Source organism: Danio rerio, chromosome 9 (genome assembly GCF_049306965.1).
Source record: "Danio rerio strain Tuebingen ecotype United States chromosome 9, GRCz12tu, whole genome shotgun sequence".
NCBI classification, from domain to species: Eukaryota; Metazoa; Chordata; class Actinopteri; order Cypriniformes; family Danionidae; genus Danio; species Danio rerio.
The window spans coordinates 44,382,118-44,407,500 of record NC_133184.1 but is presented as its reverse complement, the minus strand read 5'-3'; the positions used below and the strand labels follow the sequence as shown (position 1 = coordinate 44,407,500).

Genomic DNA, 25,383 nt, shown 5'->3' with positions numbered 1-25,383 from the left:
AAACATTTTATGTATGATTGCACATGTGAGGTTCATGTAATTTTGCAAATTATTACAAAAGTCATCAAGTTTCATACCATTTATATGAAAGATTCTTAAACATTTAAAATGACAGAACAAAGCAAAAGAGCTAACGTCACCACATAATTCTCATTATTAACAGTTTGCCATATAATCTCTCTCTCTGTGTGCATGTGTGAATTATTTACATAGTGTTTTACCTTTTTTCCCTCAGAGGATGAGTTGAGCTGTACAGAGAACGGGCAGGTGTACACAAACAGAGACATCTGGAAACCTGAGCCATGCAGGATCTGTGTTTGTGACAGTGGAACCATCCTGTGCGATGAGGTACAATGTGATGAGGTGTCGAACTGTGCAAAGGTAGTGATCCCACCGGGAGAGTGCTGTCCGGTCTGCCAGGGCGATGCAGCTGAAGGTGGCAATGGCAGACCAGGTGAGACTGCACCAGAATAAACCTTCAAAACAGATGAAAATTTGGTTTTAATCATCATGTAAATCTGCAGTGGTGTGAATTTTAAGTTTTTGTCTGTTATGTTTCTTCTTGTCAGGAGGCAGAATCGCCAAGGTAAGCTATGTCACAATCAGCACTGTTAACTGTCTCTTATTTCAAAGTACTGTAAATAAGTAAAGAAAAGAAACATTTCTGTTCACTTTTTTTTTTTTTTGCTTTGTTTCTTTATTTCAGGGCCAGAAAGGGGAACCTGGAGTTGTACCACATGTGTGTTAAAATTATTATTTATCTAAATTGTACAAAATATGGATATATAATAATTTTGCATAAATTGTAAAATAATAATTCTGTCTTGATTTCAGATCGTTGGAATAAGAGGTCGTCCTGGACCAATGGTGAGTGTTTGACTGACTTTTATTGAATCCTGGTCAGTATAAATCAATCTAAATGATTCAATTACATATGATAAAATTATAAATCCTGTGGCCTGTTGAGTTTCTGTCACATGCATAAAGTAGTTATATTTTCTGATATCTGGACACTAGATGGTGATAGAACACATTTATATGTATTTTCTTAGGGATAGTTCACCCGAGAATGAACATTTACTTAGCATCCATTGACTTTTGATTAGTTCCAATCCTCTATGTGTTTCTCTTTATGTTGAACACCAAGGAAGATATTTTGAAGAAAGTTGGAAAATGGGAACCATTGGTATTCGTAGCAGGAAAAACAAATCCTATGGAAGTCAATGGTTACCAGTTTTCAACATTTTGTGAATTATCTTACTTTGTATTAAACTTAAAAAAATCTGTCAGGGTTGTGACAAGTTAAAAATGATTTTGTCATGATTAATTTTCAGTTTTGAAAAGCTATCCCTTTGAGGTTTTCTATTGATTTTATTTTGAAAAAAAAAAAAATCTTTCTGCACTGACAATTCATAACTCATCTTAACAGCAATCTTGACTTTGACAACAACGTGCCGTGACTTAAGCAGTAATATAGGTACTGTTGGGACTCCTCTATTCAATTTGGGTACACTAGCTCAGCATATTAAACCTACTGGCACAAATTTAGGAGTGAAATTTGAGTCAGATTTTAAATTTGATAGTCATATTAGAACGGCAATTAATTTAGGTTTTTTTTCAAATAAGACAACTGGCAAAAATAAAGCAATATATATATGCCAAGACAACAGTTTAAGACAGTAATCCATGCTTTTGTGATCACCCAGTTAGATTACTGTAATGCACCCCACATGGAAAGAACCTATATGAGGATGTATGTGCATATATGAAACATATGTGCAGTATATAATAATAATAATAATAATAATAATAATTTCTTACATTTGTATAGCGCTTTTTTGAACGATCAAAGCGCTTTACACATAGGGGGGAATCTCCTCATCCACCAAAAGTATACAACATTCACCTGGATGATGCGACGGCAGCCATTTTGCTCCAGACCGCACACCACACACCAGCTGATTGTTCTTAAGTTAATGAATTTAAATTTATTTTATTTATGTTGTCTAGCAGCCATGGATTTCAATAATTGAACATATAGGTGAACATATGTGCATATGCACACAAATATGTACATATATGTGTACATATATGTGCATATATGTACATATGTTATAGGAAAACAGCCAATTTGATAGATGTCACATATAGTAAAGACCTATATTGAAACATTTATGTTTATAAAGGTTCTTTTTGTGTGGGACTGTATGTGAAGAGTAGCAGGTCAGCTATTGCCCATTTAAATATGCAGCAGCATGTCTTTTAACTGGTACGCGCAAATATGACCACATTTTCCCTGTGTTCCCTGCTTTGCTTCATTGGTTGCCAGTTCATTTTAAAATACAGTTTAAGTTACTTTAATTGTTTTTAGGTCTCTAAATGGTCTTGCCCCACCTTATACCTCTAAGCTGATACATCCCTATAAGCCCACTCGTTCTCTCAGGTCAGCTGATCAGCTTCTCCTGATTGTCCCAAAAACAAAGCTAAGCTTAGAGGTCCTAGACTCCAGAATGATTTGCCTCTTCCATGTTCTCATTTAAATCAACTCATTTTTCTGGTTGGCATTTGACACCTGGCCTTAATAACTGGTTATTTATATTTGCATATAAATTGCTTTTTAAGTAGTTTAGCTATATTTTATCTTGTATTTTTTGTATTTTATATACTATTATGCTTATTTTGTTGTATATTTTATTTATTTAAATTATGTTTTTGGATTTTATAGGGGCCTCCAGGAGCACCAGGGTTTAGAGGAGACAGCGGACCCAAAGGTCGACCTGTAAGAAACTACAAAATCATTTTTAAACATGAATAAAATTGTGAAACTTTTTGTCATACTATTTTATGTGTATTATATTAGCCTGACATAAACATCTCTTTAAGGGTCTTAGAGGTCCCCCTGGTTATGATGGAGAGCCTGGTATTCCAGGACACCCAGGAGAGCCAGGACCTCCAGGACCTCCTCCCGGAGTGAGTATGACCAGACAGATTAGCTTCATTATTAAATAAAATTTGCATATAAAGAGACGGGTGTTACACTAGACATAACAAGACTATTTAATAACATAACAAAGTGTAGCAGATCCAATAAAGTGATTATTTCAACAAATGACTGAAGTGCCACGTTGTCTGTTCCTTAGGGTGAGTTGGCTTCACATATGGCTGGAGGATTTGCTGACAAAATGGGACCCCAGGCACTAATGCCCGGTGTTCGGGTGAGTAGAGATTCTGTAATTAGAAACAAGACAAGAAAAACAACACAAATTAACTTTTATATATATTAACGCTTGCTTGTTTAAGAAATCAAATTGTGTACTCATACATAATTCTATGCAATTTCAAAATGTTTTTTAAAATGTTTAGGCCTGTCAAGTTATATTTGTGACCAAATACTTTTGATAAAAACGAATAATTTGTCCACAAATACAGCATTAACTATTATTGCCATCTTCAGTAGTAATGTTGGTATTATTAAAAAGAAACTGTTGTTTACTGTTGTGCTGTAAAACAATGGCCAAGTTTAGTGTTGACACCTTGTGGACAAACTAAGTAGTGCAGAAACAATAGAGTGTAAAAGTAAGGCTGTTAGTGGTCACATGCACTTCTACACACATACACTACTATATTTTCATCATCCACATGTGTATTTTTTTTTTTCTAAAATTTGTTAGTGATTGGGAAAAATAAGTGTATCACATATGTTGCCAAATAATGTATACCTTCAATATACTTTAACAAATGGTGCAAGATATGTTTTCAGTTGAGTTTTAAAAATTGCTTTACCCCAGATACTATGAACAAAAACGTACAGCTACCACTCAATCATGGTTAAACCATGTTTAGTCTAAAAAAACTGTAACAAAGCTATTTTTCAATAGGGAGAAGCAGGAACAAGGGGACCACCTGGGCCGAATGGGTCACCAGTAAGTGTTTATTACATAAAAAAGTCTTTGTTACACATACTCTGCTTTATCAGATAGAACAAAAATGAATGCTTACAGTAGCATTTTTTAAGTTTATACAATTTTCTTTAGGGACCTTCTGGACCACAAGGACCTCCTGGTGATGTAGGAGATCCAGGGCCAATGGTGAGAGAACATCATTAAGTGTCTACACTGTCTGCTCTGAACACTTCATCATTTACTAGCCTAGTCTGCCACACACTTTATTTCAAAGCAAACATCAGCCAGGATGAACTCAAAAACTGCTGGTTGTTGGAGGCAATTTTCATGGCTCATTTATTAAGGCAAACCACAACTCTGGCTGCTCACATTTTCAAAGAAAAGAAATGGCTCTAGTGGTTTTATACATGTACTTACAATTCTTTTCCCATCATTCACTGGTGTAAGTTGTCAGGTATGAACTAGAACTTGAAGCTTTAGTTAGAAACTGAAGTTTTTTGTAAAAAATATATACAGTTGAAGTCGGAATTATTAGCACCCATTTGAATTTATTTTTTAAATATTTCCCAAATGATGTTTAACAGAGCAGGAAAATTTTCACAGTATGTCTGATAATGTTTGTAGACTGATAGTCTACAAAACAAACCATCATTATACAATAACTTGCCTATTTATCTTCACCTGCCTAGTTAACCTAATTAACCCAGTTAAGCCTTTAAATGTCAATTTAAGGTGTATAGAAGTGTCTTAAAAATATCTACTCAATTATTAATTACTGTCATCATAGCGAAAATAAAAGAAATCTGTTATTAGAAATGAGTTATTAAAACTATATTGTTTAGAAATGTGTTAAAACATCTCTCCGTTAAACAGAAATTGGGGAAAAAACAAAACAAAACAAGGGCTAATAATTCAGGGGGGCTAATAATTCTGACTTCAACTGTATGTGTGACGTATAGTAAGAAAGCTCACACATTATGAGATACACAAGCCATCTGTAGTGATTCTCAGCAGATTCCAACTAAAGCTACTTACTATACTTTCTGTATTGTTTAGAAATTAACAGCACTGTTAGAGCATGGATGAGTTTTGTCATGAAACTGACTAACAGCTGAAATACCCGCATCAATGCTGCTGTTATAATAATTTCCTCTTTCACCTATCTCTTTTCAAAATTGATTCAGGTGGAAATGCACTGTTTTTATTACTAAAAGAGTTTAATGTTTTGTACTGTATAGGGTGGCGCTGGGCAGAGGGGACCAGAGGGTCCTCCGGGAAAGCCTGGTGAAGATGTGAGTACATCATAAACATATACACAATAATGTGGAAAGTTTACATGGGATCTAAAATCTGAAAGTTTTATGTTGTAATAGGGAGAAGCAGGTACTCCAGGAAGTGCAGGAGAAATGGGATTCCCTGGATCTCCGGTAATAACCGTCATTCTTCAACTGCAGCTTTTACTAGTAGGTGGTGTTGTTTGAATTTGCATTAATGGCTCACTAACATCTGTGCTCAGGGAGGAAGAGGATTTCCAGGGACACCGGGGCCCCCAGGCTTAAAGGGCCACAGAGTGAGTAAATTATTTGACTTTCAGCTTAATTTAAGATTTACATAACATGGGGGTGACACGGTGATTCAGTGGTTAGCACTGTTGACTCATAGCAAGAAGGTCGCAGGTTTGAGTCCCAGCTGGGACTCAAAAAAAAAAAAAAAATTAGAGTAACATGAGAGAGAGCAATTCAATAAAATCCCAGATGAGAGTGGAAAGTTCTGGAAATGTATAAATTTAAAAACACAGAAGCAGCAGAAGAAGAATAAAGTGAACAACAAACAATTGAGTATTATCACAGGTAATCATCACAACAACAATGTGATTTAAACACACTGACCTTGTCTGTTAAATAATGTGCATGTACTACACTCAAAAAATGGCTTTTGTTCAAACTGTGTATTCAAAATGAGTAGAAACAACACAATTCTTAACCCTCTACTGCACGGCATAACCATATGGCAACATGATACTTATGTTCATTTCACTGCAACTGTTTCTTTAAGACCAACATATATACACACACACACACACACACACACACATACATATATATATATATATATATATATATATATATATATATATATATATATATATATATATATATATATATATATATATATATATATATATATATATATATATAGCCAATGATGTGCTTTGGTGAAGTGGTGAAATGACATGCTGTGTTTTTCTGTAGTGCGATTTCTGACAGACTAACAGATTTCTGACAGAGTTGCTAAATGTAAACGTCAATAAAAACAAAGGACCAAAAATTCTGAAACATCACCTCCAGTTAGTTATGATGACATACTTCACAACTTTTTTAAAAAAAAATCTAATTAGTAAATCAATCAAATGTGTATGTTGCCAAATAGCAACACTGTGCAATAGTGGAACATGCAATATTGCAATGGGTTAGCTAGCTAGCAAGGTGTGAACTTAGCTGTGAACTTAACAATAACAACATGAATGCTAGTAATATAATGTTGATTATTCATATGTTAATGGAATTTGCGTTACGAACAAAATATAGTTTTGATGGCAATACTACTTTTGAATAGAAATAAATACAGGGAATAGTATTAGCTAGCACCACCATGTTCTATGGTAAGTTAAAGAAGAAAAGGACAGAACTGGCTCTTCCTCTTCCTGTAGATGAAAATGAGAATGAGATGGGTTTTAGTGACCATGAGAATGATGCAGACTGGACATTTGATAGAGACAGAGAAAGTATGAATAAGGTGTTTTTTTTTTTAAAGTTCTGTGTTAAAGCTAATAATGCTGCAACACCAATTAAATTATTTCAAACAAAAAATTATTAATTATAAGGAAATTTTAAAAATTTTAATTTCTGAGTTAGATCAACTGTTCAAAGTTGCCATATGGCAACATTTCATAAAGTACCTTAAAAAAAGATTTTTTTTCCAAAATATTTTTTACAGCACTTCAAGTTTAGCCATTTTAAGAAAACAAAAACGGTCAAATATTTTTTGTTACAGATTTATCATAATGCGTGCAGTAGAGGGTTATATTTTTTGGGACAACTTAATTGTTTTATGTTTAATCCTCTTAAATTAGTAAAAATTATCAAGTTAACTTAATCAGTTTGAGTCAATACAACATTTATAGAATGTCTGGAACCCAACATTTTTTACATTGTAATAAACCTTGGTAAACCATGTTGCATCGTGTGAATGTACTTAAATACTTATCTTTATTATTTTGTACCATATATTTCAAGAAAGTCCTAAAAATGCATAGTACATAAGGCAAAAAATAGGAGGCCTCTACATTAAATCTTGACGGTTGTTTTTTTTTTCTTTTCTTAATGCCAAAAAGGGTAGTAAATCTTGAAGTGAAACTGGCATTTTTTATAAAGAAATGTGTGTGTTTGTTCGTGCGCGTGCATGCGTGTTGATAAGCTTTGTGATTTAGAAAAAGTTTAAAAAAAGAAAGTATGGTAACACTTTTAAGTATGAACGATTAATAAGCAGGAAATTAAAAGTTTATTGAGTTAAAAGTCTTATTTAATTAATATGTTTATTAAATATGTTAATGGTAACAGTTGTATCTTAAAATAAAGTGACCAAAAGTTTTATTGCTAATAAATTATTCAAAATATTCTAAAGTTCACTTAATAAACAAACTAAGCTGAAGTATTACATTACAACAGAAATGTTTGAAGCTTGCTCTTTTCTATTTCAATTTCTTAATGCTCATTTGAGAATTAGAAGCCGATTCTCTTGATCTGAATCTTTTCAAGGACTATGGTTAAATTTTCAAAGCATCATTAACAAGACACTAAGTGAGATATTTAAACACACACAAAATTACAATTGTCATGACTGACATTAAAGCAATTACAACTTTTTTGCATCCTATTTAGTGAAGTTTATTCATAAACTAATTTCAAGAGGATCACGTGATTATGATTGAACACTGCTGGTTCTTCATTAGCATGCATGATCCACCAATCAGGCCATTCCCAACCCATTATAAAGAGGCAGGGTTTTTCACTACAGTCATCTTCGATTTGAAGAATCCCCCCTTCCAACCCTACCTCTTCACCTTTCTCCCCATAGGGCGGCACGGTGGCCCAGTGGTTATCGCTGTTGCCTCACAGCAAGAACGTCACCGGTTCCAGTCCTTTAACAGGCCGGCGGTTGTTTCTGTGTGTAGTTTGCATGTTCTTCCCGTGCTAGCGTGGGTTTTCCCCGGGTCCTCCGGTTTTCTCCCACATTCCAAAAACGCACAACATGTGAATTGATCAACCTAAATTTAGCACTACAGTCAATCTCTCATCCTGCAGCATATCTCTTCATAGCATTCATTTTAGTCATCAGCTCTTATCAAGGGGGGAGTTGTCGAGATCTACCTGAGCTCAAGGCTCCCCTCTCGCCCTGCAAATGGGAGGGAGCCCAGGGCTCAAGGACCTTTTGAGCTCAGGGCTCTCTCCCGGGACAGCATGCCAAACTTGCTTATAATCAATCATCATTAGCTAAGTGTGAACTGTTGAAATGCTATTCATCACTAAGTTGCTTGTTTTTTATTCTCTGTACACTGCAAAGCTTTATTATTCACTTTACTTAGAAAGGTAAGCATGTAGCCTTGAAGGCAACAAGTTGACTTTACTTAAAATTAAGATTAAAATAAATAAAAAATAATTAGAACTGCTAAATTGACTTAACCAAGTCACATATTCACATGAAATCATCCAGTTTACTCAAATTAGTTTTACAGTGTTGAATAGACAAAGAATGTCACTGCTGCAAAACTGTATTTTTTTACTGTTAGCTTTAAAGGTGGATTATTAATCTGTATAAGTAATAATCTTATTATCTTTTTTTTTCACATTTCAGGGTCACCAAGGTCCAGATGGTCTTAAAGGAGAACGTGGAGCTTTGGGATCCAAGGTTCAGCTTCTGCTCATTTTAAATTGCCTCTCAATAAAACCTCATAACAATTGATATTAATAAATAAAAGAGCAGAATTAAAGTACTCCATATTGATTGATTGATTGACATAATCTCACACATATTAAAATGTAATTGTACTGTAACCATTTCATATTTCTAAACACATTTTCGTGATATGCTATATTGTCATTATTTTAGGGTGAATCTGGTGGATCTGGTCCAATGGGTGCTCCTGGTCCTATGGTAAGTACACTACAACACAATTAAAATTAAACCTCTCTTGCCTGTGCCTTCTTAAAATATTAGAATCAATATGAATCAATATGAATCCAGTAAATAACAGATGATACCCTCCAATCCCTGCTACAAATATGTTTAGCCTTATTCTGACAAAATTAAAACGGCCTGTTGCTTAATGCAGGGTCCCAGGGGAATGCCAGGAGAAAGAGGACGCCCAGGTCCAGGTGGCGCAGCGGTAAGGGACAAAAAAACAAAAACAAAAAAAATTGATAAATAGAGCTGTGTTTATTTGTTTTTAATATAAGTCTTAATAATATTATGTTTTCCTTTATATTTCAGGGTACACGTGGTGGTCAAGGAAACATGGGAAAACCAGGCCCGATGGTAAAACATTTTAAATTAGCAGAAATGTGTGAGCAACTGCGAATTCCACAATGCTAATATTTGTTTAATTATTTAAGGGTCCTATGGGAATTAATGGTGCCCCAGGTTATCCTGGATCTCCAGGCATGAAGGTGGGTGATGCTAAGCAAATCTGTACATCTACATAAATATTTTAATCTATTGTAATAGGTCAGCTAAACTTCAGCACTACCTTAAATGCTTTTCAGGGTCAACCAGGACCTACTGGTGTGAGGGGACCAGAGGGACCACAGGGACAAAGAGGAGAAACAGGACATCAAGGCAGATCTGGACCAACAGGACAACAAGTATATATATATATTTGGTTCTCATTTTGTACATCAGTGAAAGATCGAAAACTTCGATCATCAATTATTTATAAATCTTATGCATGCAACTAAACATGATTCTGGAATTTTCAGGGCCCTATGGGCACTGATGGTGGTCCAGGTTCCAAAGGCCCAGTGGTATGTAAAAAAAAAATCACATCAACAAATTTAAAATATATAATCTAGATAAATTAAGTTTGAATATTGTCTTTAACAACATATCATTTTATCCAGGGAGTTCCTGGTCCTCAGGGTCCCGTTGGTCTACTTGGGCCAACTGGCCCACCAGGTCCTCAGGGAAGCACTGGACAGCCTGGGATCAAAGGTCAATTGGTAAGGCTTTCTACATTCACACGGTGGCATATACATTTATATTTTTGATGTAAATGTGTATCTGGAAACTCAAAATGAGATAATAGTAAAAACATACCAAATCATCCTTGTTTGTGTGTTCTGTTTAGGGAGATTTAGGTGTTGCTGGATTTAAAGGAGAGGCTGGACCTAAAGGAGAACCTGTAGGTTATGATTTCTAAGTGAAAAAGCTAAGAGGTTGGGTTTTTTTAACACAAGAAAAACAAACATTGCCTTTGTGGCTTTTAGGGTCCACCAGGATCACAGGGAGTACTTGGACCTCAGGGAGAGGAGGGAAAACGTGGACCCAGAGGAGATCCTGGTTCTATTGGCCCACCTGGACCTGTTGGTGAGAGAGTGAGTCTAGTTTTACATTTTAATGCCTATGCAACAGCAAAATGACATGTATGAAATAGTGAAAATTACTTCAATTTTCAATGTTTTTTTTTTATTCTCTAATAAAGGGGGCACCTGGAAACAGAGGCTTTCCAGGTCAAGATGGCTTACAGGGTCCAAAGGTAATAAGAGAGTTAAATTAGATACAAACTATTAACTTGCTGAATATGATTACCTGAATACTAAAATTATTTTGTTTCGGATCAAAGGGTGCACAAGGAGACCGTGGAACTTCAGGAACCTCTGGCCCTAAAGGTTCAACTGGTGATCCAGGAAGAACAGGTGAACCAGGTCTACCAGGAGCAAGAGTAAGTAAAATTGACCATGCCAATGTGCTATTTTGAGTTTAAAATATAGCTCTGGTTATTTTTTTGCATCCTTTGTTTCACAGGGTTTGACAGGTACGCCTGGAGTTCAGGGTGCTGAAGGAAAACCAGGACCATTGGTACGTTTATCTGATGTTTTCCATGCATAATAAAATATCCACACATGTACTGTAACAGGAAAATTAATAAATGTTACTTTTCACATTCTACAGGGTGCTCCAGGTGAGGATGGACGTCCAGGGCCTGCAGGGTCGACAGGAACAAGAGGCCCTATCGGAACTATGGGACCAATAGGACCCAAGGGTTTTAGTGTGAGTGGATTTTGAATATGAAATTTGGAAATTGAACTTAGAAATTGTATTTAGAAATTGTTTTAAAATGTATTGCACATAAAACAGAACAAAACAAACTTAAAATTTTGACAATATTCTAGGGGGATCCAGGAAAGGCAGGTGAGCAGGGATCTGCTGGAGTTCCTGGGCAAAGGGTGAGTAACAGCTATTGAGCTGACAAAAGTATTGATTTGCATTACTCACATTACTAAGACAAACTATCTCAGAACAGCTTAGTAATTAATTGTTGTATCAACAGTATAGCATCTTTAAAGTGTATTATCTTAGTTTTTGAGGTCAAGCTCCACTAACTAAAAATCTAAATATTGTTCTACAAAAAAACAAACTCTATCCTTTAATTTTGACTTTTTATAGGGTCCACCTGGCAAAGATGGAGAAGTAGGCCCAGCTGGTCCACCAGGTCCACATGTAAGGGTCCCATTCCTACTTATACATTAGTGTGTGTGTTGTGATGCTATTGCAATTACAATTAGAAAAGGAAATTCAGAGCAACTCTATGAAAACTCTATGTTTTCATTTTTTGATTTTCAGGGTACAGCAGGCGAGCGAGGTGAACAGGGACCTCCTGGAATGCACGGTTTCCAGGTGTGTAGTTTGTGTCTTATGAAAATATTTTCTTTTTATGTTATTAGGTCCTATATAATGTGAATCACCTTACCTGTTTTTTAGGGGTTGCCTGGACCAGCAGGTGCTCCTGGGGAGGGAGGAAAACCTGGTGATCAGGTGTGCAGTTAATTGACTAACTTTAACTAAATAATGAATTTCTAGGAAAATACAATGGAGAAACAGCATAAAACAATGCTAACCAGGAACATCTCTCTCTCTCTCTCTCTCTCTCTCTCTCTCTCTCTCTCTTTTAAGGGTATCCCTGGTGAGGGTGGTCCAGTTGGCCAAATTGGACCAAGGGTGAGATCTTGTTTTACCTCTGTAAAAACATCTTTGTGGTCATTATCTATCGTTCATGGTAAACTGAATGATTTAACAGGGTGAACGTGGAATCCCTGGAGAGAGAGGAGAGTTGGGACCTGCTGGTCTGCCTGGAGCCAAAGGTATCCCAGGAGCACCTGGTCCTGATGGCCCAAAGGTAGAAAATAAATTAGATAAGATCATATTTGCTATTGATGCTTTTAAAATGCTAATTGCTCATTATGCTAATCTTTTTACAGGGCAGCCCTGGACCTACTGGTACATTGGGCAATCAAGGCCCTCCTGGTCTGCAGGGAATGCCAGGTGAAAGAGGGATCTCTGGCCCACCTGGTCCAAAAGGAGACAGAGTGAGTTGTTATGAATTTAGATTTACAGTATGTACACTGACATTTCTATATATTTGAATTAACCTCTTCCTACATTTTTAGGGAGCTATTGGTGAGAAAGGATCAGAAGGCACCCCGGGAAGTGATGGTGCAAGGGTAATTATCAGAAGTATTTTCAGATTTTTAATAAACCTTAATTGGTTCACATAAGGTCATTCTAAAAGTTGCTTTATGAATTAGCTAAAGTATTAATAGCTACTGTATAATTTTAGTAAATTATCTTCAGAAAATAGTTTTAAGCAGAATAATGTTTAATATATTTCTCTCTGTGATTTAGATTTGAAAGAATCAATGCTAGAAAAAGACAAAACATCTATATCAAGTTTGAAAATGCAACACGACATGTTAGAGAATGAAAAGAGGATGAACTTTGAAAGACTTGTTAACACATGCCTGAACACAGATGCAAACACACAAAATGATTCTTTGTATGTTGCTCATGGTTGATATGCATGAATGGATCACTTTTGTGCTGATGTTTGTCTGCATGATGTAGGGTTTGACTGGTCCAATTGGCCCTGCAGGACCCCATGGCCCAAGTGGTGAAAAGGTATAGGGTTACGTCATTGTCAATTTTTCTTGCAAAACTTTTCTTTTAAAGACCACATAATTCAAATGTAGTGTTTTGACAGGGAGAACCAGGCCCTAAGGGACCACCTGGTCCTCAAGGATCAAGAGCAATGCCAGTAAGTTTATATTTAGCAAACAAAGAAGGAAAAAAATATGTCAGCCAATCAAATATTTTATTTTAATACCAAATATCTGTGCTATTAAAAAAGGGTTCCCGTGGTGAACCTGGGCCAATAGGTGCTGTGGGCTTTGTCGGACCTCCTGTGAGTAGAGATTTTTAAAAGTAACAGATATCCATGTTAAATTATTATATACAATACATGTACAACAAATATTCAGATCATTAAATTCTTTATGAACCTGGCACACTTTCAAAACCACAGGGTCTTGATGGTCAGCCTGGTCCAAAAGGACCACCTGGAGAGCCTGGACAAAAGGGTGATGCTGGATCTCCTGGCCCTCAAGGGTTGGCTGGCCCTCCTGGGCCACAGGTGATAAAATGTTTCTATAATAAATCAAATGATACTGAATTATCTTAATTAGTATACTGAATTACAAATTAGAAATCTCCTTCTAATATCTGTAACTACAGGGTAAACTTGGTGTTGCTGGACCAAAGGGTGGTAGAGGAACACAGGGGGCACCAGTAAGTGGTTAAATGCATAACAAGGATAATTCCATTTGAATGAAATGCAAATTAACATACCTCAATGTTTAGGGTCCAACCGGGTTTCCTGGATCTGCTGGAAGGGTTGGCCCACCTGGTCCAACAGTAAGTTGCATTGACAACAGTTTCACAATAACAAATAAGATTATATATCAAAAAAAATATTCTTTAAACTCTTAACTGTGTTTTTTAGGGTCCTATTGGTGAACCAGGTCCTCTTGGTCTTCCTGGAAAAGAGGGTCCACCTGGACTTCGAGGAGACCATGGACCTCCAGGACGCCAAGGAGAAAGAGGCCCCCCTGGGCCTGCTGGAGGCCCTGGGGACAAAGGAGATTCTGGAGAAGATGGACCACCAGTAAGTGCGCATCAGACATTTCTCAACTGAACTAATAAGTCTAAAAACAAACAAAAATTATCTTTGTTATTTCCATTAGGGACCTGACGGTCCACCCGGTCCTGCAGGAACAACAGGGCAAAGAGGAATTGTAGGCCTTCCTGGTCAAAGAGGAGAGCGTGGAATGGCAGGACTCCCTGGACCTGCAGTTAGTATCCATTAAAAACATTTAAAATTATGAAAAAAGTTCTCAAACAGGTAGTTGTTGTATGCTGAAATACAAGATTACTGATAGGGCAGAATGGTGACTTAGTGGTGAGCATTGTCGCCTCACAGCAAGAAGGTCACTGGTTTGAGTCCAAGCTTGACTACTTGCTGTTTCTAATCTTCTTTATCTCCTTTTTCTCATAAAGGGTCCTCCAGGAAAACAGGGTACATCAGGAGCCCCTGGAGACAAAGGACCACCTGGCCCTGTTGGAGTGCCGGGTGCTAATGGACCTCGGGGAGATCCTGGACCTGATGTAAAAAAATCTTAATATAATTGTTCATTAAATTTAACAGCTACTTTACACAATAAAAAGTTGTATATTTAAATGCATTAAAAAAAAAAAACATTTTAATTACCAGGGACCCGCTGGATCTGATGGCCCACCAGGAAAAGAAGGTGTCATAGGAGCCCAGGTGAGGACAAAAAACACTGAATGACCCATGTCTATGTCTTCATTTCAGTCTGTTTATGCCAATCTCACAGAGCTGTTTAAAATTTAAAGGGTGATCGAGGAGATCCAGGCCCAGAGGGTGTGCTTGGAACTGTAGGACAGCCTGGGCCCCCTGGTCCTGTTGGTGCAACTGGGGGGGTTGGAAAGAGAGGAGAGCCTGTGCGTCTCATATTTTCCTTAAAATAATCATATAATAAATTAAACACGTAATGGAATGCCATGTCTAAAGGATTCTGACTTACATTTTTCTTGGTGTTGTTCTACAGGGTTCAAAAGGACCCTCTGGCCCTCCAGGTCCAGCTGGAAAACGAGGACTCACAGTAAGAAATCAGCAAAACAACACAATTTAACATATTAAGAATGGCTTACTTGACCGAAAATTTGCAGAAAAAAACAACACAACTACTCCCTCATTTTAAAATGTCTTTTTAAGGGACCACAAGGACCAAGGGGAGATAAGGGTGATATTGGTGACCATGGGGAAAGAGGACAGAAGGGTCATAGAGGATTTGCAGGCTTACAAGGTCTTCCTGGATCACCTGTAAGTTTTTAGAGAGATTAAAAAAAAACTTAAAGAGAAACTAAAAGAAAATATTTAAACACAGTCTAAATATTGTGATATATAACACTAACCAATATAAGCATGTCAAATGAATAATTGACAAATTGCCTTTTTTAGGGCACAACTGGAGAACAAGGGGCCACAGGCATTGTTGGTCCAAGTGGACAAAGAGTATGTCTCCAGCTTAATTAGCCTAACCCTAATGCAACTGATTTATTACTAGTCAAAAAGTGACTGACAACATTTAAATAATTTGTCTCACAGGGACCTCCTGGACCTATTGGGCCACCAGGAAAGGAAGGCTACATTGGGCAACCTGGACCAATGGGACCTCCTGGTTCAAGAGGATCTAGTGGGGATATTGGACCAGAGGCAAGTTACTTGTTTCCAAATAGCTCAAATAACATTAAAACTTTGCCCACTCATTTTTTTTTTCACGTTCACCCTGTTCTCATGCTTAGGGACCACCTGGTGAGCCAGGCCCACCTGGCCCTCCTGGCCCTGCTGGACCACCCACTGCAGCTGTGGATGATCTTTTTGGTGGAGCACATGATTTTGACAGTGGTCCTTCTCCCCCTGACAATAATCAGGATGAGGCTCTTCCCATGAGCAACTCTACAAGTGTGTTCCAGGCTGATCCTGGAGTTCAGGCTACTTTAAAGGCTCTGAGCAGCCAGATTGATAACATGCGTAGCCCTGATGGTAGCAGAAAACATCCTGCCAGAACTTGCGAGGACTTGAAACAGTGCTACCCTCAAAAAAAGAGTGGTAAGTTAACTTTAGAGTATTGCACAGGCATGTAAATCACAACTGTTGCTCGTACGGCTGGTAATAATGCTTGGTATGGTTAATATTTTGTTTTGTTTTCCCCAAATGTGTATAGTTAGTACTTCACCTAGTACTATTTATTACCAATTTGAGGTTTCAAGGGGACTGTACTTATGGCAAAAAAAAAAGATGTCTAAGCACTGAAGATCACTGATTGACTGGAAAAAAAAATCATAAACAAAAGCTTCTTAGCAAAATGAGCTGATGCTGCTATTTTGAATAAGAATCAAAACTTTCCAACAATATTTTCCAACAATTATCAAAATATCAACAGTTAAGAAAATCCTCAAATGTTTCATCTCTACGTCTCAGGTGAATACTGGGTAGATCCAAACCAAGGCAGTGCAGAGGACGCCATTAAAATCTATTGCAACATGGACACCGGAGAAACATGCATCTCCGCAATTCCATCCAGCATCCCCCGGAAGTCATGGTGGAGCTCCCCAGGAAATAAACCTGTGTGGTTTGGAGCTAATATGAATGGAGGAACATATGTAAGCATGTCCAGCCAATCTAATATAAGTTTATTTATTTATTTAGTCAACTAATGTTCTAGCACTTGTGATAGTGCGGAGAATGTGACATGTAAAGAAGTAATACACTGTAAAAAAATAACAAATTAGTTGTGAATTAGTTAACTAACATCAGTAGACCCCTTTACCTTAAAACCACATTAGAAAAAAAGTAAATGAAATATGTGCATGAAGTAAAGTGAACAGTTCTAAGTTACAAGTTACAGCTTTTTAGGTATTCAACTTTTCAATTTTAAAGCAACAGGTAAATTGCGTTTTACAGTGTAGACATATCAACGTAGAACTGTATGAGTCTGATTTGTATTTCTTTGTATGTCTTTGTGAAGTTCACTTATGGGAACAAAGACCAGCCAGCCAACACTGTCACAGTTCAGATGACTTTCATCCGTCTACTCTCAAAAGAGGCATCACAGACTATCACTTACCACTGCAAGAACACTGTGGGCTACAAGGATGAATCAACTGGAAACCTCAAGAAAGCAGTCATCCTCAAAGCTTCAAATGATCTAGAGCTCAAAGCTGAGGGAAATAACCGCTTTAGATACACCGTCCTTGAGGACAGTTGTTCAGTGAGTATACAGCAATACATCATTTGTATAAAGCCACAACCTAGTGAGCTGTCTTGCTCGTTACAGTCTACTACAGTATTTAGGACAGAAGAACTCTAAATGGAAAATTGCGAGTGAGGCTTGCTTTTAGAATAACATATAAACACTATTTTATTATGTTGCTAAAAATACACAGCACATACTTTTTATAACTTAAAAACTTACTTGGAAATTTTCTAACTTTTTGTCAATAATTGGATATCTTATAGTTCTAGTGTTTACCTTCAATCAAGAGTGTTTACCCAACAGTTTTTCAATTAAATTTAAATTACACTTTTTTTAAACCAATAACTGGATTTGTTCATATTTGATCCAACATTGGGTTATGACAACCCAGATTTTTTTTTAGAGTGTAAATAAAGTATTATGCTTTGAAGGAATAGTTCTCCCAAAAAATGAAAATCTGTAATCATTTACTTTCTTAACACAAAAGAAGATTTACTAAATAATGTTGGAAATTTATATATGAAACCCTTGACTTTCATAGTGCAAGAATGTTTTTTTTAAATCCAGCAGCTAGCTTTCTGCAACTCTCACATGATCACCCACTGAAGCTAAGCAGGGCTGCGCCTGGTCAGTACCTGGATGGGAGACCACATGAAAAAGCTAGGTTGCTGCCGGAAGTAGTGTTAGTGAGGCCAGCAGGGGGCGCCCAACCTGCGGTCTGTGTGGGTCCTAATGCCCCAGTATAGTGACAAGGACTCTATATACTGCTTAGTAAGCGCTGTCTTTTGGACACGTTAAACCGAGGTCCTGACTCTCTGTTAAAAATCCCAAGATGGACTGTTAAAAATCCCAGGATGTCCTTCGAAAAAGAGTAGAGGTTTCACACCAACATCCTGGCCAAATTTGCCCACTGACCTCAGTCCATCATGGCCTCCTAACCATCCCCATATCATAATTGGCTTAATTACTCCTCACCACCAATCAGCTGCTGTGTGGTGTGCGGTCTGGCATAAAATGGCTGCTGTTGCGTCATCCAGGTGGATGCTGCACACTGGGGTGGATGAGGAGATCCCCCCCCCCATGTTTAAATCGTTCTGAGTTCCCAGAAAAGCGCTATATAAATGTAAGGAATTATTATTATTATTATTATTATTATTATTATTATTATTATTATTATTATGGCAATTCATACTGTAATTTTGCAGAATGACTAAAACATTATCACTGTGATGGTGAAGAACTATACATGTCAAGTCAAACCATCCTTCTGCAGTCTTATGCCGAAGCTAATTAAATAACTTTAACACTTCCATAAATTAACATGGATATTAGTTTGAGTTTAATAACTTTGTATCATGTTGTTCAAAATTCAATTGTATCAAAGCACAAATAACCTGTACTTCAACTGCACCTGTTAAAGTTTACAGGTACAGTTGAAGTACATTTTTTTTGCCCTCCTGTTAATTTAAAATAATGTTTTCCAAGTGATCTTTAACAAATCACAGAACTTTTCACAGTATTTCCTTTAAAACAAAAATATTTTTTTGGAGACATAATAAGTCTTATTTCCTAGAGTTTGTCTTAAATAAAAGTAGTTTTTAATAATAATTTTAAAAAATTATAATAAATTAAGATCAGTATTATTAGCCTCCTTAAGAAATATGTATATTTTTTGATTGTTTACTCAACAAACCAGTTATACAATAACTTGACTAATTAGTCTAACCTTCCTAGTTTACTTACGTAGGTCTTTAAATTACACTTTAATCCTATAAAAACTGAATACAACTATCTTGCAAAATATAGTGAAATATTATGTACTAACTGTCACTATGGAAAAGACAAAAAAAGTAGTAATTAGTTAAACTATTCTGTTTTCTGTTTGAAGACTCGTGCTTTATGTCACGACTGGAAACAAAAATGAACGAAGACAAAACTAAACGAGTTGAATATTACTTTTACATGAGTGTGACTGAATTTGACTGAACTAAATTTGATCAATGTGTTACATCTGTTCTCTGGTACTTGGCGACTGTTTGTAAATTCAAGACTGCGTTTCATAACGTAAAACTATGTACAATAAATTTCTGATAGCCTATGCATAGCCGAGGACTTCCTATATTAAATGTTTTAAAATCGCTATTGGAAAGTCTAATATAACAATGGACATTTTCATAGTTTTTCACACCATGAACATGACTTAAGTTGAATCTTTTAATTACCTCTCAATTTGGGGTTTAACTTCCAACGAATGTGGGAAACTGATGCGTGCAGCACTGTCCCTGACAAATGTCAAGGGAAAGCAGAAAGAGCGTGGGTGCATGACACTAAAAGCGTGCGAGAGAGGCCTTAGTTATATTTTCACAGTCTGCCACCAATGGCTGATCTCGCTTCTCTGTGGGGTTTTAATTGTGATACAAAAATACTTGTCCAAAGGAGATGAGCAGAGCAGGAAAAGAGACCAGAGCAAAGTTTACCACCTATTTTGTATCTTTCTCGACCATGTGACCAAAGGCCAAAAACTGAGACAACTGACCAATCAACATGTGACCACATCATAAAACTCCCAAAGTCTACCTTTGGAATGTGTATGGACCTTCTTGGTGAAAAATACATGTTTTGCCATATAAACAAATGCATATGATAATTCACATTCTTAGAGTAGCATTTGATTTTCCTTCTATAGATGTCAATGGTCACAGGTTTACAACAAGGTTTTCTGGGTGTGCGATTTATATATACGTTTCTTTATTTAACCAGATAAAAACCCATTGAGATCAAGATCTCATATACACAACATTTTACATTTCTCTAAAATGCACAGCTCATTAGTTTTTGGAACAAAGTCATAGGACAAAAACAAATTACAACCTACAGTTGCATTAGGAAATCACATCTAAAATTTCAGAATTACAAGTGATCTCACATTTAAATGTCTATGTTCATCTTTTTACAGCAAGCAAATGGGAATTGGGGCAAGACAGTGTTTGAATACAGGACCCAGAAAACAGCAAGACTACCTATTGTGGATATTGCACCAGTGGACATTGGAGGTTCAGATCAGGAGTTTGGAATTGATATTGGGCCTGTGTGCTTCTTGTAAATCACGAAGTGGAGACGCATTGAAGAGATTCCTGGGACTCTCGTGAGTGACTGCTGAAAAGATCAGCCTTGTACATACAGAGCATTGGACTTTTCTGGCCCCTGTAGCAAGATATTTATTGTGCCTGCCAAGTGATTCCTGAAATCAACCACTCAACAAGGTTTTTTCCAGATTGAGCCCTTGAAATAAATTCAATTAACTGAATTTTACTCTACAAGACTATCCATCAACTGCTGTTTTAAATTGAGATGGCAATTGCTAACAACACCGTAATGATCGTACACACTGTACCAACGCTAGTTGCAATTAAAATCATCTGAATTTGCCTTTTTTTCATGACAATATTTTTGTTTTTGTATTATTGTTACACAAAAATGGTGCTATAGAGGAAGTTTACGTTAAAATGAATATTTTTGACTCCCAAATCTGTACTCTTGTTCGATCACCTTGTAGTTAATTACAACATGAGTTTACAATTAAAGATGAAATTTTACAGAACAGTGCAAGCTACCTCGTTTCTATAAACTAGCAAAAACTGACAGCAGACTTGCTGTATGGGAATTGTGAAATGAGCTGTACAACTCTTTCAGCAAAAGTTTCAAAGCAGGGTAAAGAAATGAAAATAAAATTCAATTAAATGCATCTGAGACTCTAATTTCTAAAAGGTGCATTATTATTGCTCGTTTCCATTATGTAAATCAAGTATTCCCTCTAGCGATTGGTTTTATATTTTTATATAAGGCTTTTGCAAAGGTAAAAGGCACAATATAGTAAACTCTGATGTAGCTTAAAAACCTCCAGTTCGGACAATTTGTGATGTCATATTTTCTAAAGCATGCAGGTATTCCTATAATTCTGACTTTTTCTCCTTTTATCATTATTTTAGCCTACTTTAGACAGCTTTTAAGTCATTTTGTTTGGCTTTGAAGCTACTCTCATGTATTTTCTTTTTTGCAAATTAAACATATGATCAGTACCATTTTAATGAATGAATCAAAACCTTTTTTTCTCTTACAAAATTGCTTGTTTTCTCCATCACCTTTTAAGCATGAAAATATATTTTAATGAATAAAATGTAAGATATTGCTTTGCTTCATTATATCCTCTATAAGTTGATTTGTTTCAGTTTTGTTAAAACTTGAATGTTTTATATTTTTATTATATTTATTTTTTCTTAATTACAAAGAAGTGGCAGGGATAACACAATTTGAAAACATTTTGTCCTTTCTGTATGTTCAATATTAAGTAAAGTTGTAAATCATGTGACTAGAAAATGTCTAAGATTGCAATGACTGCTTTAAGTTAGCATTGTTTTATGAGGGAGAATTAAATACGGCAAATCCTCAATTTACAACTCCTGTTTGAATGTCATATTGTTATTTATTGTACATTCCTAAGATAAGCTTTCCACGATTACAGAACTGATTGAAATATGACACATCTCAGTGTAGCACTATGAATGGAAAAACACTTTCGTTGAACATTCATTGGTCAACAATGGTCGTGGGGAGTGGAGAACATGAGTCTGATTCCAGCGACGCTCCAGGGACAGACGAGTCTTCATTGAGGCCATCTTCCAGCATAAACCACGGCGATTGAAGTTCTGCACAAGACTTTTGGCCAGCGGAGAAATTAAAATGGTCGTGCCCAACTGAGTCTGGTTCTCTCAAGGTTTTTTTTCTTCACTCCCATCAGGTGAAGTTTTTTTTCCCTCTCCGCTGTCGCCACTGCCTCGCATGGTTCAGGATTGGTAGAGCTACGCATCGATGAATTTGCTCTTCAGTGTTTGAACTCTCAGTAATGATTAAATCACACTGAACAGAGCTAAACTGAACTGAACTGAACTTAAACACTAAAACCTGAACCACACTGTTCCAGTTACTATGACCATTTATGTGAAGCTGCTTTGACACAATCTACATTGTAAAAGCGCTATACAAATAAAGCTGAATTGAATTGAATTGAATTGAACATTCAAAGGATGACAAAAAGCAGCTTACCTGAGCAGCAATGTGAGCATCATGTGGAGCTTTTCAGGAAGACACACTTATAACAACACAGACAATTACACAGACAAATTATTTTTAAAGGGCACCTATATTACCTCTTTTACAAGATGAAAGATCTAACTTTGGTGTCTCCAGAAAGTGTCTGTAAAGCTTCAGCTCAAAATACCCATCAGATTATATATATAATGTAGAATCTGCCCATTTAGTGTCCGAAGAATATGTAGCTGTTTTTGTAGCCTGTGGCTTTAAATTCAAATGAACTGCTTCTCCCTGCCCACCGATCTTATGTGTGTGTCTGCTTCTCATGCCTTTCATCAGATAAACAGCAGTCAGTGATAGGGCACTATCACACACCCAGTGCAATAAGGTGCAAGACGTGTTTTGCGATTCTACGCAACCCTAATTTTCACGTTTTGCGCCACATTGTTTCAAATATTAATATTTTTGCGCTACTTTGTGGACTCATGGGTGTGCTGGTTTATAAAGGAGGATGTGTTTTGAGAAACTAAAATAGGCTGCACCATTGACAAAGTTAAAGCTGGTCAAAATTCCAGCACAGAGTGTGTTAGTTTTGCGCCTATGCATGTCAAAACTGCGTACATATTGCTTTGTTACATGCAGGATGTACAGCAATACACACATATCTTTACATAAATAAAAAAATAAAGGATTACAAAAATAATTAATTTTCTACAATATATATATATATATATATATATATATATATATATATATATATATATATATATATATATATATATATATATATATATATATATTTACTAGTACCATACATGCCTTCATCTCAGGGGGCTTTTTCAGTTTTTCATGACAATTAGAATTTTTATTATAATGTTATTATTATTAAACGTATTATTTATTATATGCATATTTATATTTGTTTTTATAATAACAAGTTTAGATTTGTCCATTTCATGCTTTGAGACATCTGCATCACTATATGGGGCATAAGAATAGGATGTGTGGTTAGATATAACCAGTTATATATATATATATATATATATATATATATATATATATATATATATATATATATATATATATATATGTATGTATGTATATATATATATATATATATATATATATATATATATATATATATATATATATATATATATAGTTTTTTATATATAGCCTCAAAGTCACTTGGATTTGGATCTCTATTATAACGTCAGGAAATAAAAAAAAAATAATAATAATAAAAAAAAACACTTGTTGGGTTCAGATCACTCCAATATGAAAGTGGACACACTACAAACAGTTCTGTCCAAACAGCTTACAAAAGATAATTTTTAATATAGGTGCCCTTTATATTTGAAAATAAAATAAATAAAAATCACACGTTTTTTTGCATAGAAATCAAAATAGCATTCTAGTAAATCATGATTATTTTACTGTAATACTACCATACTTTTACACTGATATTAAACAAAATGGTCTTCCACTTGAAATAAATTACTTTTGAAGTTAAGATTTCTAGAGGGAAAAAGATCCAGGGTCTCATTTAATGCAGATAAAATAAAAATAAAAAAATGACACAAAAATACTCAGAGTATATACTGTTTTCTTTTAATGACTACAACAGCAAAGGCTAAAATAATGCTTACAAACAGAATTAACAATAATACATGAACAGAGCTCTTCCAAAGTGCTTCCTTGTGCAAGAGTATACTAAAATATATAATATAAAATCAAACTGCATTACAAGTACGTGTTATTGTGGAAATCGTCCAGTTCTGCCATTCATGACACCGCTTTTAGTTAAAAAATACTGTTTTAAATGGATCCATTGCTACAAATAAAAACAATATTATCATTTTACAAGTGATCTAATACAAAAGGAGTGTGATTATGACGTACGATAAGTGTTAAAAATGAAGTTATAAAACAATGTACAGGAAACTCTCCCTTTTCTGAGTTTTATTAACTGCGATATGCCAAAGAGTTTGTAATGTGTAACACAAGCTTAAAGAATCTGAGATTAATAACTGTTATGAAAACAAACACAGACTGTGCAACTGGACATACTTTCTACATCCTTCATCGTCTGTACAAGCAAGGGCAGTTAAAACTACAGGTACATTACTCGTTCAGTTTTATGTTTTAGTTCTTACAAAAATAGTCATCTACTGCTTCGGATTTCCCAATATATTTTTTGTAAACCAAATTCAAAATGCAAATACATAAAAAAACATGAGATAAGACATCTTGACTGTAAACCCGAGTTTGGCACTTTAATACAAATGGTTTAACATGAAAGTGACAAAACTTTCTTCTTGGCATCAGCAGCGACCTTCTAGTGGATCCAGGGAGAAGACAGTGCCCTCTACTGTTAGTCCCATTTTGAACCCCTCCTGAAAAAGAGAGAAACGGACATTATTTAGCATTACCTTCACTAACTGATCAAACAGTGAAATACATGCACGTATCTTTTAGAAATATTCACTTTCACCAACATGCTACTCACATTTAAACTATTCTGATTATTAAGAACAAGGCTATATAAACAGTGTAAAATGACACCATACTTCAACTCTCTCTTCTATACATACTTAATCTTTGAGATTTACATTGATATTTCAATGAAAAATGTTTTGAAACCTTTGTGATTTTCTTTGTTGTCCACAAAACACAAAATGAGACATTCAGAAAAATGCTAACGTTGCTTTCTTTTGCAACACAATGAAAGTGAATGGTGACCAGAGGCCATCAACCTTCGGAAATGGCACAACATAAGATATGTGCATAGCTACCATTTATAAGACAACATATTTCAAACCATGCATTTCCTGATCACACCATTATTAGACAAGTGGATAATTCGTTTGATTTCATTCAAATAAAAAAGTAAGCTTTTTAAAAGTAGGCATGCCCCCAAACCCTACCCCCTGACACTGTAC

The 25,383-nt window shown here is 35.8% G+C and overlaps 2 protein-coding genes across 30 annotated transcripts in view; one reads left to right on the top strand and one right to left on the bottom strand.

Annotated features, from left to right (window-relative positions):
• Positions 1-22,066, top strand: part of col5a2a (collagen, type V, alpha 2a) — a 44,443-nt gene extending 22,377 nt beyond the window's left edge. The window contains exons 2-54 of the mRNA NM_001145782.1: positions 236-454; positions 570-586; positions 707-739; positions 835-867; positions 2,726-2,779; positions 2,884-2,970; positions 3,141-3,215; positions 3,879-3,923; positions 4,035-4,088; positions 5,141-5,194; positions 5,276-5,329; positions 5,419-5,472; positions 8,817-8,870; positions 9,072-9,116; positions 9,295-9,348; positions 9,453-9,497; positions 9,575-9,628; positions 9,725-9,823; positions 9,938-9,982; positions 10,079-10,177; positions 10,306-10,359; positions 10,445-10,552; positions 10,660-10,713; positions 10,801-10,899; positions 10,983-11,036; positions 11,130-11,228; positions 11,351-11,404; positions 11,625-11,678; positions 11,802-11,855; positions 11,940-11,993; positions 12,132-12,176; positions 12,256-12,354; positions 12,437-12,544; positions 12,626-12,679; positions 13,080-13,133; positions 13,216-13,269; positions 13,363-13,416; positions 13,537-13,644; positions 13,746-13,799; positions 13,872-13,925; positions 14,014-14,175; positions 14,255-14,362; positions 14,568-14,675; positions 14,782-14,835; positions 14,925-15,032; positions 15,140-15,193; positions 15,307-15,414; positions 15,553-15,606; positions 15,700-15,807; positions 15,897-16,203; positions 16,576-16,757; positions 17,123-17,365; positions 20,307-22,066. Coding sequence (NP_001139254.1) covers positions 236-454; positions 570-586; positions 707-739; positions 835-867; positions 2,726-2,779; positions 2,884-2,970; positions 3,141-3,215; positions 3,879-3,923; positions 4,035-4,088; positions 5,141-5,194; positions 5,276-5,329; positions 5,419-5,472; positions 8,817-8,870; positions 9,072-9,116; positions 9,295-9,348; positions 9,453-9,497; positions 9,575-9,628; positions 9,725-9,823; positions 9,938-9,982; positions 10,079-10,177; positions 10,306-10,359; positions 10,445-10,552; positions 10,660-10,713; positions 10,801-10,899; positions 10,983-11,036; positions 11,130-11,228; positions 11,351-11,404; positions 11,625-11,678; positions 11,802-11,855; positions 11,940-11,993; positions 12,132-12,176; positions 12,256-12,354; positions 12,437-12,544; positions 12,626-12,679; positions 13,080-13,133; positions 13,216-13,269; positions 13,363-13,416; positions 13,537-13,644; positions 13,746-13,799; positions 13,872-13,925; positions 14,014-14,175; positions 14,255-14,362; positions 14,568-14,675; positions 14,782-14,835; positions 14,925-15,032; positions 15,140-15,193; positions 15,307-15,414; positions 15,553-15,606; positions 15,700-15,807; positions 15,897-16,203; positions 16,576-16,757; positions 17,123-17,365; positions 20,307-20,453 — 4,385 coding nt within the window. The 3' untranslated portion in view covers positions 20,454-22,066. The remainder of the gene's footprint in view (positions 1-235; positions 455-569; positions 587-706; positions 740-834; positions 868-2,725; positions 2,780-2,883; positions 2,971-3,140; positions 3,216-3,878; positions 3,924-4,034; positions 4,089-5,140; positions 5,195-5,275; positions 5,330-5,418; positions 5,473-8,816; positions 8,871-9,071; positions 9,117-9,294; positions 9,349-9,452; positions 9,498-9,574; positions 9,629-9,724; positions 9,824-9,937; positions 9,983-10,078; positions 10,178-10,305; positions 10,360-10,444; positions 10,553-10,659; positions 10,714-10,800; positions 10,900-10,982; positions 11,037-11,129; positions 11,229-11,350; positions 11,405-11,624; positions 11,679-11,801; positions 11,856-11,939; positions 11,994-12,131; positions 12,177-12,255; positions 12,355-12,436; positions 12,545-12,625; positions 12,680-13,079; positions 13,134-13,215; positions 13,270-13,362; positions 13,417-13,536; positions 13,645-13,745; positions 13,800-13,871; positions 13,926-14,013; positions 14,176-14,254; positions 14,363-14,567; positions 14,676-14,781; positions 14,836-14,924; positions 15,033-15,139; positions 15,194-15,306; positions 15,415-15,552; positions 15,607-15,699; positions 15,808-15,896; positions 16,204-16,575; positions 16,758-17,122; positions 17,366-20,306) is intronic.
• A 1,970-nt stretch (positions 22,067-24,036) lies between these two features.
• The window catches only part of gulp1a (GULP PTB domain containing engulfment adaptor 1a), a 104,044-nt gene continuing 102,697 nt past the window's right edge, over positions 24,037-25,383 (bottom strand). For all 29 annotated transcript variants that reach the window (XM_073911658.1, XM_073911655.1, XM_073911667.1 and 26 more), the window contains one exon: positions 24,037-24,837. Coding sequence is in view for 18 of the 29 variants with exons in the window: in XM_073911655.1 (XP_073767756.1) it covers positions 24,766-24,837 (72 nt within the window). In the remaining 11 variants the exon portion in view is untranslated. The remainder of the gene's footprint in view (positions 24,838-25,383) is intronic.